Source organism: Sphaeramia orbicularis, chromosome 7, assembly GCF_902148855.1.
Source record: "Sphaeramia orbicularis chromosome 7, fSphaOr1.1, whole genome shotgun sequence".
Taxonomy (NCBI): Eukaryota; Metazoa; Chordata; class Actinopteri; order Kurtiformes; family Apogonidae; genus Sphaeramia; species Sphaeramia orbicularis.
Genome location: NC_043963.1, coordinates 15073436 through 15088377, shown reverse-complemented (window position 1 = coordinate 15088377; position 14942 = coordinate 15073436). Strand labels below are relative to the sequence as shown.

Below are 14942 nucleotides of genomic sequence, written 5' to 3'. Positions count from 1 at the left end.
TCCGGTCTCCGAAGTGGGCGCGGTCAGAAGAGTTGAGAATGTCGTGTAGATTAATAAGGTCTAAATAAAGTCATTATACACAAACGTCATGTTTTTACTGGTATCGTGACGCTGTTCTACTACAATAATCATGTGTTTTATTTCGGCACGAACAGCATGAGTTACAGGTGCAGCTTCATTCGATCCAATCAGAATCTTATGTTGCGTTCGCGTAACATTCTTTGGTACCGTACAACAGGCAACAATTAAGGGGAAAAAATGACCATGATCAACATTTTATTTAAAATGTGACAAAATATTATTTAGCGTGTTTCGAGCATAACTTTAAAGATGTATAACACAAATCCTTGCCTTCAGTTACTTATAACGTGATAAATATTCTAATATGACTACTTATCGAACTGCTGAAATTACATAACACACAAAAATGGAGCTTATTTTATACTAAGTGACAACTAACCTTGTATTACGATTAGTTTGGACACAACAACACAATATATGGCTTTTAAAAAACGTTTTTTAGGAATAGGAATAATTTCTATCGATAGGCATTGAAAGCAGCATTGACGTAGTTGGCTTCCACACAGGAAATACGTGACTGACAGTGGCTAGCTGTGGCTGTTTTCACCGGTAATAAAGAGATGTATAATTTGTAAACAATGTGTAAAAATGTTACTATGAGTCAAGGTTTTGTGTTTGTGAACATCCTACAGGTCATGTGTACGTCATCTGTTAGCTCGAGTTGCTAGGTTACAGATGTAGCTAGTGTGTAGCCGCTGTTGACAGCATATGGACAATGGGAACTAGACTAATATGATGCTAATGCTAATGTTAAAGATAATTCTACTATATGGTTATGTCAGTAATGGCAGAGCATGTAAAGACGCTTCCCTCAAAGGTCAAAGACTCAGCTGTACCGCTGACATGTGATGCGTGCTAACACAAATAACTGCTTATTAACTCCAGTCTGTGTTTTTGTTCTCCTGTCATGTGCTGTTGTAGTGTAAACCCAGCTCCAGTATGAGGCATGGAGGGGCACAGTGTAACCAGAGTGGCCCTGCTGGCCTGTGGCTCTTTCAACCCTATCACCAACATGCACCTGAGGATGTTTGAGCTGGCACGAGACCACCTGGAAGACACAGGTAGAAGATACAAGCAGAATCAGATTCAGCATCAAAAACATCTGTATTCACAAAGTGTATAGTCACATACAATGAATTCTTTGCTGGTAGATGTTGACTCTGTGGTAAATCATAAATACAAGATAAAGATACAACTGTCTATACACAAAGACACGGTATCAGCTTATATATATATATATTTCCTTTATTTAACCCATAAAGACCCAAATATACACCAGTGTCCAAAAGCATCCACTGATCTGAAATGTTTAATAACTACTCCTACCACTCCATGTAAATAATTGGTGTAAAATACAGTTTGTCATCTTTTCATGGTCATCAGATATGACCCATTTGGACGTTCAGGGGCTCCATAGTTACCGTGGAAATGCTTTTACATCTTTTACGACATTGATTCATCAGTCAAACCCTTGGAGTTGGATCAATGACTGTGGATGGACACACTGGGTTTATGTTCAGTTCATGAGAGATTTTACTGATAAAGTCCCTTTTCCTCAAGTTTTCTCTGTTTTCGGTATGATAACCCTTCACTGTAACCTCAGTATGATGTTTAAAGTACATGATCAATAAAATAAATATATGAAAATACCTGATTTTCACTGACGTAAATGCAAAACGGAGAGGATAATGTTGTGATAAATAGTGCTAAATCACATAAGAAAGGATTAAATAGAGAAAAAAATTAATATATGAACTCCTACAACAGTTGCACTGGGTCTTCATGGCTTAAAACAATGCTCTCCCTGCAAGACACTGGTCATCTTTAGCAGAGAGTTATGTGTTTTTATTCATTCGTCCTTAATGAAGCAAATGACATGCAGATTGTTGAAATGAATTGTATTAGACTGTGCCAAATACAGTTTCTGCAATGATCAGATAGAGATTAAACCTCACCACATTTACACCATTAAAATCAAAGGTTATCATTGTAACTATAATGCAGTTTGGAAGGTTGGCAGTTGAATTCCCAGATTCTTTTCAGATGTTGAAGTGTTTTTGGGCAAGACACTGAATGGAAAGTTACTGTGATATGTCTGTTTTACATTCTAAATATAACTTTGGGTACTGGTAAGGTCATAAAGTGCTAAATTTAGCAGTCTCTTTTGCAGTTTGCAGCAAAGTAATATTAAACTTGCATAATAACACAGACTTAAATATAGCATCGATACAGAGTAGACCAGACCTGTGTCTCTCGAACCTTTTCAGCTCCAGAACCTGAACTTATTAGAACACATGTTGAATTTCTATCATTGATGTTTACATTTTTACTGACTCTTCCACCATCAAGAAAGAACTGAATTACTTTTCCAGGATTATGAGAGTAGAGAGCACCTGCTCACAACATCTGAGTTTAACAGAGCACTGAGTTTGACATAGCGTGTGGTTAGTATAATGGCGATTACATCAAAAGAGCTGAGTTTCCTTACAAAGCACTTCAGTTTGTGGTGTTTTTTGTTTTTACAGATTTCAACTGTTTTTATGACCAATGTAAGTTTGTCACATGATCCAAAACTGTACTTATACTTACTTGTGTATTTATACCGTACGACCACCTCCACTGTGACTCAGTGAATGAGCGTCTGTGCTGAAGGTTGAACTGACTGACCTCTCTACTCAGAATCAGAATATGTTTATTGTCATTGTACCAAGTACAATGAAATTGTGGTAGAGTTCTCAGGTTCAGTGCAAAGAATTAAAAGACAAACAACAAATACCAGTAAAAAGGCACAGTAAAGTTAAGTAATTTACATAAAAAAAAAAAAAAAAAAAAAAAAATATATATATATATATATATATATATATATATATATATATATATATATATATATATATTGCAAACTGAGAATATTTGTAAAAAAAATACAATTTAAATTGTGTAAATAACATGAGAAGTAGTGCAATTGTGATGAGAGGATAGATGGGCGAAGATAAATAGTGTGAGAAAAATAGTGTGAAAATAATAATGTGAGAGACTGCAAACAGTAAACAGATATTACACATGTTACTGAATATAATGACTGTCTGGAAGAGAAAGTCACCACTACCTCCAGTTTTTTTCCCCACATAATTTAACTGCATGTGTTGTTGTTGTTGTTTTTTGCTCAGTTTAGCACCACTTTCACTGTATTAGTAGGTAACTACCGGGTGGTGAAAGGCATCATCTCTCCAGTGGGTGACGGTTATAAGAAGAAGGGTTTGATTGAAGCCTGCCACCGTGTGGAGATGGCGCGATTGGCCACAGAGAGCTCAGACTGGATCACTGTGGATGCCTGGGAGAGTTTGCAGCCTGAATGGGTGGAGACGGCTAAAGTGGTTCGGTGAGTTGAGAGGTTTGTGATTTTTGAGTGGCAAAGCATGAACACGTGCAACAGAGTCTTATAGTACATACTTCCCACAGTAAAAACTGCTTACATGTTTACTTCACAGTTATTAAAATATGAATTGTACGCACTATATATATTAAATATTGTATACATTCCCTCTACAGAGTTGGCCTTTAGTATATTTTAGTATTTCTTTGTAGTTCTGTGTATCGTCAATATTTTTCAGTATAATTTTTGTGTGAGTTTTATATAGTCGTTCTTTTTGTACTTTAAGAATGTGCTGCTATACAGAAACAAAACTGCTAAAATGATTTTTATTGTTCCCGTAACAGTGACTAATAAAGAGCTATTGTTTATAAAAGATCGAGTTTAGGAAGTGAAGGGGACTAAGATGACAGAGTGTTCAAGGAAGTGTGTGTAAGGAATTATGCAAAGACCAAATTCTTGAGTTAATTTTTTTTGTCTGTGTTTACACCTCAGACACCTGTTCATCAAGTCACTTACAGTAAATACACAACTTAGTGATGGTTGTTAAGTAAGAGATTTACAAGGTTCCCCAGTGGCAGTTAAAGGTGACATAAATACTGTACAGTGCATTGACGATCTCGCAGTTACGCTGTTTTGTTTAACAGTGAATAGTTGACATTCAGAACAGACAGTACAGGGAGCATTATGTACATTTTTGAGATATTTGGGTCACAGTTCTTGCCGTATAATAGACAGACCTTTGAAATGCAACTCTGCCTACACATTTTTCTGAACCAGTACTCACTCACACAAATACCTGAAAACAGAAACTATGGAGTAAAAGTTAGCTTTCTGGCTGGGAAGAAAGCCATAACAAAGAACTGGCTTAAGACTGATGCTCCGTCTTATAAACAATGGCTTTCAATCATCGATGATATGGAACATTGTCATGGAACATCTTACATATAAACTGAAGTTAAAAGAAAATCTCTTTATGAAAAACTGGGGAAAATGGCTGACATTCAGAGACAAATGTATCTATTAAGGGACCTTAAATATTCTGACACCAACACAGGCTGTTCTTTTGACTTGTTTGTTTTTTCAGTTCTTTTGCTCTTTTCCTGCTCCTCAACTTGAGGAGATTGTAATGTACTGATAAAAATGAGAAATAAAAACTGTTAAAAAAAAAAAAATTAGCTTTCAAAATTACCTGCTGCTGGGAATTGCATCTATTTATTTGGAAAGCCTACGCCTTTCTAGGCATTCAACTAAACACCATCACACTTGTTATGACCTGTACCTGTTGGGCATGATTGTCATCACTGACTCACTTATTACTGGCCATTAAGTTTCAATTCACTTGGTTTTCTCTGTTATTACACAACTTAGGTGAGGCATCCAAGCCATTGTGGACGCAACACAAGTCAAAATTTAAAATAAGTTTTTTGAATGCTATTTCATCTTTGTACAAGTATATGTTGATAATGCTCCAAAGTTATGTGAAAAATGTAGTATTTTCTTGTGGTAAATGCAGAAAGACCCTGAGAAATGCACCTAAAAGTTGTGTCATGTGTACACATAGCCAGTTATCTGGAAACATGGGTGTTTTCTCATCTTGTCTTTGCTTTTCATCCACTTGAGGGCTTTTGTTGTGGACACTGAAAATGATTATTTCTAAAAACTCCAGCCAAAGTGGAGATTTTGGAAAACTCTAGTTTTGTGCTTGCATTGCCCCAGGGCATATATATCCAGGTTCATGTAAATGAAAACTTTTCTGAAAACGATCTGATGTGTTCAATGTTATTATTGAAAACAGAAGTGGGGAAATATCTGTTTCTATAAATACCCAGACATGGCCTTGAGAAAAAAAATATTGGAATCAAAGCAGCACCTAAACCATCTGAAAACCTAAGGAAAACCTTGAATTCAGTAAGATTAATGCCAGGGTACAATGAAAACAAAAGGATTAACTTACAGATCATGTACCTCTAACCACACATACATTGATTCAAATGGAGAAACATCATTAGAAATGTTTCAATCAACATCAGATTTAATGAATGAATTTAATTACAACTCATTAAATGGGAATCAACCAAAACGAAACTTAATTTTAATTAAATAATTTTACTCTGGTCATTAAAAAACATTAAAAAGTGCAGCTGAACTGATTTACAGTCTGTGCACAGAAATGAAAGTGGCCCTTGTACATAAAGGTAGGCCAAACCTGGAGGTGTACTTGCTTCAAGAATGACATTTACAATGATTTCACTGCAAAAAAAAAAACCTCAAAACATCATCAAAACCTTCATTTTTGCTGCTAAGTTTAAAGAGCAGTTTTATTGCTTGTTTTGCGAAATCCCACATTATCAAACACAAAAAGAAGCAGATAATGTGATGCACAGAGTTCATTTGTGGAAAAACTATATTTACTGCAATAATCATCACATTTTCCATGTTCTTAAGATGAAAATAATTGAATTCTGCTGTTTCATTGCTTTCCCGTTTAGACATCACTACCAGAAATTGGCTGCAGTGGAACAGAACAACGATGACGTGGACACGGTCAAGTTTGCCAAAAAGAGACGCATCGAGGAAAACTGTCACCAGGGTTCATCTCATCAGAGAAGCAGAGGTGCGTCATGTGCAACGAGATGTATTAAAATACTGTTCACATCCCCTCCCTCTAACAAGAAGAAACACCAGTCTTAAGTCTAATCCTGATCATATTTTCATTTGAATTTATTCAGCTGAGTCTCTAACAGGAAATGAAATAGCATACAGGTTTTCTGAAGGTGTGGTGTTGTGTGGGGTGTGACAGATAATCACAACACCTTCAGCGAAGCGCACAGATTTCAAGAGATGCACCTGTAGGGGTATTAAAACAGCATGCTTCAGTGACAGACAGAACATCACGGCCAAATTAAAGAACATTATTCACAGCAGAGACAAGAATTTGACAGTTTAGATCAAACTGTATCATGTATTCATGTGCAGTGACTCTCTGTTATAAGGTTTCCAAGATGTTATTGATATTTTACAGCCATACAGTACAATATAAGAGTCTGAGGAGTCTTCATTGACAGTGACAGCACCAGTACAGTAATGTAAAAAGACTATTACAAGTGAATGTCCTGCATGAAAAACCTACTTAAAATTACACAACTATTAACAGCACAATGTATTTAACATCTACCATGTCCCAAAGGGTTTGGGTTATAGCTGAGCCACATCTGCAATGATTTATTTTAGCATTTTGTTTCATCTACATGTAAAAGTATAAACTTAAAGATCTACCCGTTACATGCATTTGTGCCGTACATTTTCTCTATTTGAAGCCAAACACTAAGAAAAAAATCATGCAAATGTTTCTTAGAGTTATATTTGCATGAAAAGGATGAACATATGGATGCAAATATTGAAGCAAATATACTGATTTGGTTCCTTGAACTGATGTATTATCATATGTAACATCATTTTATCCAGATCTAAATACAGAGACACCAGGTAGTCTAAATCTGAGGGCTCAAAAGAAGAACTAAAAAAACAAAGTTCTGATACAAGAGTCTGTTTTCAGCTCTGGGACTTTTTAATTATCTTTCATGTTTGGTGAGACTTTTGGATGAATTGGATGAACAGTAAGTGAAATGAAACCATGACAGTAGTTCGGAGGAAAAAATCTCAATTTGATGGATATGGGAACATCTTATTAACTAAATCCTCTAAAATGTGAGATGGCTATGATGATACGACAGATGCCAAAAAGAATCAGAACGACTGGTTTAACCTTTAACAATGTGCTGAAGATTTGTTGAAGGTTGTTTTTTTTTTTTTTTTTTTTTTTTTTTTTTTTTTTTTTTGCTTAATTCAGGCAAAAAAAATCTGCCAGTGGAACAAGTGAAAATTAATTTGGTAAGATTTCTTGAAATAAGATTTTGAAGATCTATTGTCTAAAAAAAAGTTCTTATTTCTCACTGAAACGTTACTCTTTAGGTGATTGAGTCTTATTTTGAGTGTGATGAGATATTTTGACTAGAAAGAAGAAAAATACACTTGGTAAGATTTTGATTTTTACAGTGAAGTACATGAAACCACATAATTATTTCCATTTTATGATACTTTATAGATCTCCACTACATTTCCTCCATTTTTTTTTTGGCTTTTTAGATTAAAATTTAATACAATGGATAATAGAACACGGTTAAAAATTCAACTCATTGTTAAAGGTTAAACCAGTTGTTCTGATTCTGAAATATTTAGTGACTTTGATCGCTTCTAAATTTTCCTGGTATTATGATTTTATGAGCAAGAAGCAAGTGTTCCAGAAGCACTAGACTGGACTTCACTATATTCATGTCTCAGCTTTGTTTTCTCCTCCCTGACCGTCATTATTAACATTCTTTTTATTCTGTGCGTAGACAGTCCTCAGCTGATGCTGTTGTGTGGTGCTGATGTTCTGGAGTCGTTTGGCGTCCCCAATCTGTGGAAGCAGGAGGACATCGCAGAGATCGTGGGTCGATTCGGTTTAATTTGCATTACCCGCTGCGGCAACGAACCCCAGAAGTTCATCCACCAATCAGACGCACTGTGGAAGCATCGCAAGAACATCCACGTAGTGCACGAGTGGGTGACCAACGACATCTCGGCCACACATGTGCGTCGCGCTCTTCGTCGAGGTCGGAGCGTCAGGTACCTGCTGCCAGATGCCGTGGTTCATTACATTCAAGACCATGAGCTCTATAGCGCTGAGAGCGAGCAGAAGAACGCTGACGTTATCCTTGCACCGCTCCAGAGGTACGCCGGTGCTTCATCGAGCTGAGGATGACTACAACAGAAGCTGAATACACTAAACCAGCGCTGTCAAACTCATTTTAGTTCAGGGGATAAATTCAACCCAATTAGATCTCAACTGGGTCGGTCCAGTAAAATAATAATATAATAACCTATAAATAATGACAACTCCAAACCTTTCCCTTTGTTTTAGTGCAAAAAAGTAAAATTACATTATGAACATGTTTAGATTACAAACTGTCCTTTCACAAAAAACATGAATACCCTGAAATTCCTTAAGATTACTACGCCTCAGTTTGTCATTTACATACGTGCATTAAAACTTACAGATCACTGTGGATCTACACAGACACAAAACATTGAGTAACAGGCGTAATATTGTTAAAATTGTCCTTATTTATCTCGAGAAATTTCAGGTTGTTTATAGGATAGTTTGCAAGTGTGAACATTTTCATAATATAATTTTACCTTTGCAATTTTTCACACTAAAATAAAGACATTTGTTATTATTTATAGGTGTTTATGCACTTGCTACACTGGAGATCAGATTAGGCTGAATGTGGCCCCTGAACACATCGACTGTTAATATCTTCAGGGTTATTTTTGCACTTTGCAAATCCTTCCTGGTTTTGGCCCGTGGGCTGTATGTTTGACACCCCTGTACTAAATGCTGTGCTTTGGGTATAATGTGCCTCAAACAGATCAATATACACATTTAAGCTTCCGGTACTGCCTAATTTTTTAGCCTTTTCTAGAGACGTGTGTGTGTTTTTAGAAGTATGAAACTAGTAACTTTCCTGAATGAAGTAATTTAGCACGAGTTTCTTATCGCTATGAGTAAGTCTGTGTGTGAGAAGCTGCATTAGAGTCACAAAGAAAACAGTTGAGCAACAGTTCAACCAGCTTTACTTTCATTTACAGTTGCACATAACTCTATTGTGTGTTTGTTTAGATAGAGACTGTGTGAGTCTTATCGGTATGAATTGTGTTTTACATTGCACAAAAGTAGAACAAATCCATTCTTAACAAATATACTTCAATATCACTTTCACCACATCTTTACTTTCTTTTAACTAAAGCAGGATTTTTTTGTTTGTTTGTTTGTTTGTTCCACCAAAGAAGAGGCTTGAAACATATGGAATTACTGCTGTAGATTTAACCAGGAAGATGTGATTTGTTTTGACCAGAAGCAGAATAAACCACTCCTTTTATTTTCCACAGTGGAAGCTTTTCATTGATGTTTCCATGCGATTATCACACAGAGGAAGTGACTCACCTGCTCTTTGAAATGCCGCTTGTTTTGGAGTATTGCTCATCTTTTAAGAAATCATTCAATGACAGAAGACACCAGATGATATAACATTAGAGCCAGCTTAATACTCATTTTGATAATGAGCTGAAATGAAATCTTCACTTGTGTCTTCAGGTGTACCTGATTACATCACGTTGAATCTTCTAATATTTCAGTAATTCACGTTATCAAAAAAGTGACATTACTACTCAGAAATAATAGGCTTTAGACATAGAGTCGCGGAAAAAATGATTAGACCATCAAAAGTCATCAAAAACAATGGTTAGGCAATCAAGTACTAACTCCTGTGTGTATCATGTGACTAAAACAGACAGAAAAGAAAACATGGAATGCCTAAAAGGACTGTTCTGTCAGTACAATGCCATAGATATTGATGTAAGAACTGAAGTGATTTTGGTTATTATCAAGAAAACATGGAAAATGTCTAGAGATCAGCTCTGAAATTAAACTCTTATGAGCTATTTTTGTTGTTATCATTATATTTGTCCAAACAAATGTACCTTTATTTGTACCAATGAACAAGAAATTGAAGAAAACAAGGGTGGTCTAATAATTTTTTCCGCGACTGTATTTACGGGTGTGCTTGATATTCTATATATCAAAAGGTCACGTTTACCAGTTTATATTCAGATAGTAAGCCTCTGTCAAATGCTTATGACAATTGATGGCAATGAAACAGCACTGATCAGGTTTAAGATAACATCAGAAGCTCTTGGCATTGTCACAGAAAGCATAACATAGTCTGTGGTTGGATAAGTTCCACGTGATTTGGGAAGGAGTCAGTGCTTTCCACATAAATGAAGAGGTACCAGTGACAAATGTATTTTCCTCATTGTGAAGCAAGGTGTGTCACTTCAACACAGGTCATGTGAAAACTAAAAGGTGTCTTGAATCAAGTGTATGACGTAAGTTTTCCACAGTTAAATGAAAGAACTAATTTTTGACTACATTTTTCTATTTCCACAAATTCTAGCCTGAATTTGAATGATTTCATTTATATTCTTGCTCTCCACATGTTTTTAGCCATAGATAGATAGATAGATAGATAGATAGATAGATAGATAGATAGATAGATAGATAGATAGATAGATAGATAGATAGATAGATAGATAGATAATGAAGGAAATTATGAAGAAGGAAAATTAGTCCACTGATAATAAAACAATTAACTCAGTAGAAATGGTTTTCCTCCAACAATTACTTAACTATTTGATACATTTTAATACACATAAACTTAAGGCCAAGGAAAATTTGACTGTGTTTTTCACTGAACTGTATTCAGAGACTAGTCAGACACGTCTAGCTTCTCTTCTCCACCTGACACTGACAAAGAGAAAGGACAGCACCTCCCTCGCTTTCACACAGTCTTCAGGTGACAGCGAATTAGATGTGAAGCCACCTTCCTTTATAGGTCTTCCCCACAAACATCCTCTTCACATCAGTGCTGCAGTTTGAGGATTGCATTTTGCAGACCCTTCACACTTCAGTAGGGAGTTCAACAACAACAACAGCCAACATGCCTGCCAGCCTCTGTGGAACATGGGACATGATCAGCAATGTCAACCTTGAGGGATACATGATTGCACTGGGTAAGTCTTTAATTAATACATGTTGTTTTATGCCATAAGTATTGTGGAATTACTTCAAATACCAACATTTGAATGCCTGTGTTATATTTTGCACCTTCAAATAGAGCACCAGGGTTGAAATACATTTCAACAGTGGGTAAAAGAACTGTTTTTCTAAGAGTGACATTTATGGTATGCATGGGACTGAATGAAGGAGTGAATGTGTTAGAAACTTGCAGCTAAAAAATGTATTTCCAGTGTTAAGTGAACACATTCTTACCTGAAATGCTTGTTCAGAATCTTCTCAACTATGTTTTTCACATTCATTACTATATATCCTATTGAGACCTTCTCCTTTGCAGGGAACAAGAGTTTCACAGCTTTAGTTATTTAACAAAAAAACAACAAACAAACAAAATAAAACGACTGTTCACTGGACATCCCATCAAAGGAGGATACTCTCCTGAGACCCTCAAAAGTAAATGTTTTGTTTTTTTTTTTGTTTTTTTGTGGTTTTTTTTTGTTTTTTTTGTTTTTTTTACATTAAATAAGTGCATTGACTGGAAACAGCATAGTGCAACAGTTGTTTTTTTTTTTTTCCAGACACATTTCAATTTTTTTTATGGAATGTCCTTTGCAGTGAACAGCGCTTTTGTTTTAGTAAATCTGTGAAACTCTTGTCTCCTACAGAGAACAAAAATGCAATGCTGGGACTCAGGAGGATTTATAACATAGTTGTGGAAAAAATTATTAGACCACCCCTTGTTTTCTTCAATTTCTTGTTCATTTTAATGCCTGGTACAACTAAAGGTACATTTGTTTGGACAAATATAATAATAACAACAAAAATAGCTCATAAGAGTTTAATTTCAGAGCTGATCTCTAGACATTTTCCATGTTTTCTTGATAATAACCAAAATCACTTCAGTTCTTACATCAATTGCTATGTAATGTAATTTGCTATGTAATGTAATTTGGTGGTTAAGTTTTCTATTTTTCTGGTATATTTTCACCTTTTTAGGTTTCGCTTGTTTGTTTGCTTGGATACATTGTTTTTTTGTTTTTTTTTCTTTTTCCTATATTGGATGCTGGGTAGCTGAATATGTTATGTAGGACAGGCATTAATATAAGCATTTTGCCTCTGCCTGTGCCTTTTCAGTCATAACCTGTTGGTAATGTTTGTAATGTTTGAAGTGCTGTTGTTGACACTGGTTATTGTGTGACGACTGAATAAAGAATTTCATCATCATCATAATTATACTTTTCTATTTTCTTTTGTTCAGACAAGGTATAGTTTTAAGATGTTACCTGAACAAAAGAAAAAAGAAAAGTATAATTACATTAACAGAAGACAAAATGAATGTCATTAGCTGCATCAATAGCTATGGCATTGTACTGACAAAAACAGTGCTTTTAGGCATTCCATGTTTTCTTTTCTGTCTGTTTTAGTCACACGATACACACAGGAGTTAGTACTTGATTGCAAAACCATTGTTTTTGATGACTTTTGATGGTCTAATCATTTTTCCGCGGCTGTATGAGTAAATGTAAATTGGTTGTAATGGTTAATGTCAATATATTCTGTATATAAATCTTATTTTTATTCTTGTATTGTATTTGTTTCCTGGTTTCCTGGTTATGTTGTTTTAGGAAAATTTTTATCTACGGAATCAAGAGTCAAAGAACAGAGGAACTCAAAGCAAATGTGTGATTTGTGATGAAGATCTATATAAATAAAACTAATCTGACTTGGCCTAATTCCTCAGGTATTGGCCCTTATATACGAAAGATCGCCATGAAGCTGAAACTGAAGAAGATCATTGAACAACAAGGGGACCACTTCATCATCAAAACTACAAGCACCTTCAGAAACTACACCATCTCCTTCCGAGTCGGTCAGGAGTTTGCAGAGTTTACGAAGGGACTAGACAACAGACATGTCAAGGTAAAAAAAAATAATGTGAGGTATTTGTGAGTCATAAGGGACTTTTATTTTCTTTATCTTGGCCATGAAAACACAGGTTCTCTGTAGTCATCATGAGATATTTGTAGTTCATGCAGGAAGTGTTTTTGCTTTTTATGTGGGTTATAAAAACACTCATTCTGTTTTATTTACACTGTCTCATCCCTTGCCATCTGTGCAGTCACTGGTGATATGGGAGGGAAATAAACTGGTGTGTGAACAGATTGGAGAGAAGAAAAACAGGGGCTGGGCTCATTGGATCGAAGACGACAAATTACACCTGGTAAGAATATTCCATTAGATTGGATTAAGTTTACGTTCATGTTTAGGATATTTTATTAATCTGTTGTTACCCACAGGTGCTGTATTGTGAAGGAGAAGTCTGCAAGCAAGTGTTTAAGAAGAATGTGAATGAGTGAAGAAGAAAAAATGAAGAAATGTTACTGAAGGATAAGAGGTGTCATGAGTTACACTGCAAAAATCTAAATCTTACCAAGAGTATTTTCTCTTGTTTCTAGTCAAAATATCTCATCCTGCTTAAAATAAGACATAATCACCTAAAGAGTAACTTGTGAGATATAAGAACTCGTTCCATTGGCAGATTTTTTATTTTTTTTTTGCTTGATTTAAGCAAAAAAAAAAAAAAAATCTTGAATTAAGCAAAAAAATAAATCTGCCAATGAAACACATGAAAATTATCTTGGTAAGATTTCTTGAAATAAGATTTTCAAGATCCATTGTGTAAAAGTAAGATCTTATATCTCACTGAAAAGTTACTCTTTATGTGATTATGTCTTATTTTAAGTGTGATGAGATATTTTAACTAGAAATGAGAAAAATACACTTGGTAAGATCTTGATTTTTGCAGTGTAGATCCACTTCTTTACAGCCTGAATGCCAAAAACCAAACTCTCTGCAGTGTTTTCTCTGTAATTTAGCTTCAACACTGGTTTAGGAGAAAGTTCTTGCTCCCTTAGGGTTTGGATCTGCACCACTAGATGGCATCGCTGTATTACTTATGTCTATGTCTTAACACTAGTACTGGCCTGGTCTTTAGTTGACCTTTTGAAGTACTGAATATCATGCATGTTTCTTCAGCAGGCTGAAACAAACTTGTCTGTGCTGTTTTTTTTACTTTTTGTTTTTTGCTCGTGTCTTTTGTCTGATATGAGAAAACTAAGAAACATTTTCTCAGTATTGTACTTGGTGTGCATGGTTGCATGGTGAAGCTTTTGTAAAATTTCACATGAATGTACGTATGGGTCTGAACCAAACAAAATGTAAGGTGGATGATAGTTTGAACACAGCGTTTTATACAAATTTTGTGCATTAAAATGGATTTTGAAAGACACTTGAAGTGGTATCTTCTTGTGCTGTCTGTAAAAGAAACTCGTCACATTTTTATAACGGCATATGACTCATATTTCTGATCAGTATTATTATTCTTCTCACAGGTGATTAGGTAACAGGTACATGACGTAAAAAAAAAAAAAAAAAGAGCTTCAACTTGTAATTTAGGTCTGGACTTTTTTTTTTTTTTTTTTTTTTAGGATTTTAGGATCCCTATTTGTCTCTACCAAAGTAGAAAGTTATTCTTCCTGGGGTCCATTCCCAATATTAAAGTATTACAGTTTATACATTTACAAAGCACTACAAAAGAAAAAACAAAAGTGTAGTTTTATTAATTTAGCATTGTTTCATTACTGATTAAAGATTTCTTCAGACTTGTTTTAAAAACAACATGATTACTTATCAATACAAAAAATATTACAATTTATACATTTACGAAACACATAGACACAGAAAAAAACATAGTTACATTAATTTAGCATTGTTTCATTATTGATTATAGATTTCTTAAAATTTGTTATAAAA

General features: G+C 35.0%; 2 protein-coding genes across 3 annotated transcripts; both read left to right on the top strand.

Moving 5' to 3' along the window:
- Positions 1–531: 531 nt before the first annotated feature.
- Positions 532–9444, top strand: nmnat1 (nicotinamide nucleotide adenylyltransferase 1). Of its 2 annotated transcripts, none has more exons than XM_030139789.1 (5): positions 532–630; positions 1003–1142; positions 3277–3460; positions 5944–6068; positions 7852–9444. In XM_030139789.1, the coding sequence occupies exons 2-5, from the start codon at positions 1028–1030 to the stop codon at positions 8250–8252; spliced, it is 825 nt and encodes a 274-aa protein (XP_029995649.1). In that variant the 5' UTR covers positions 532–630; positions 1003–1027; the 3' UTR covers positions 8253–9444. The 2 variants fall into 2 exon arrangements, with proteins under 2 accessions (XP_029995649.1, XP_029995648.1); XM_030139788.1 differs by having other exon boundaries at positions 3274–3460.
- A 1461-nt stretch (positions 9445–10905) lies between these two features.
- Positions 10906–13657, top strand: rbp7a (retinol binding protein 7a, cellular). Its single transcript, XM_030139790.1, has 4 exons — positions 10906–11125; positions 12871–13049; positions 13249–13350; positions 13427–13657. The coding sequence occupies exons 1-4, from the start codon at positions 11053–11055 to the stop codon at positions 13484–13486; spliced, it is 414 nt and encodes a 137-aa protein (XP_029995650.1). The 5' UTR covers positions 10906–11052; the 3' UTR covers positions 13487–13657.
- Positions 13658–14942: the final 1285 nt, after the last annotated feature.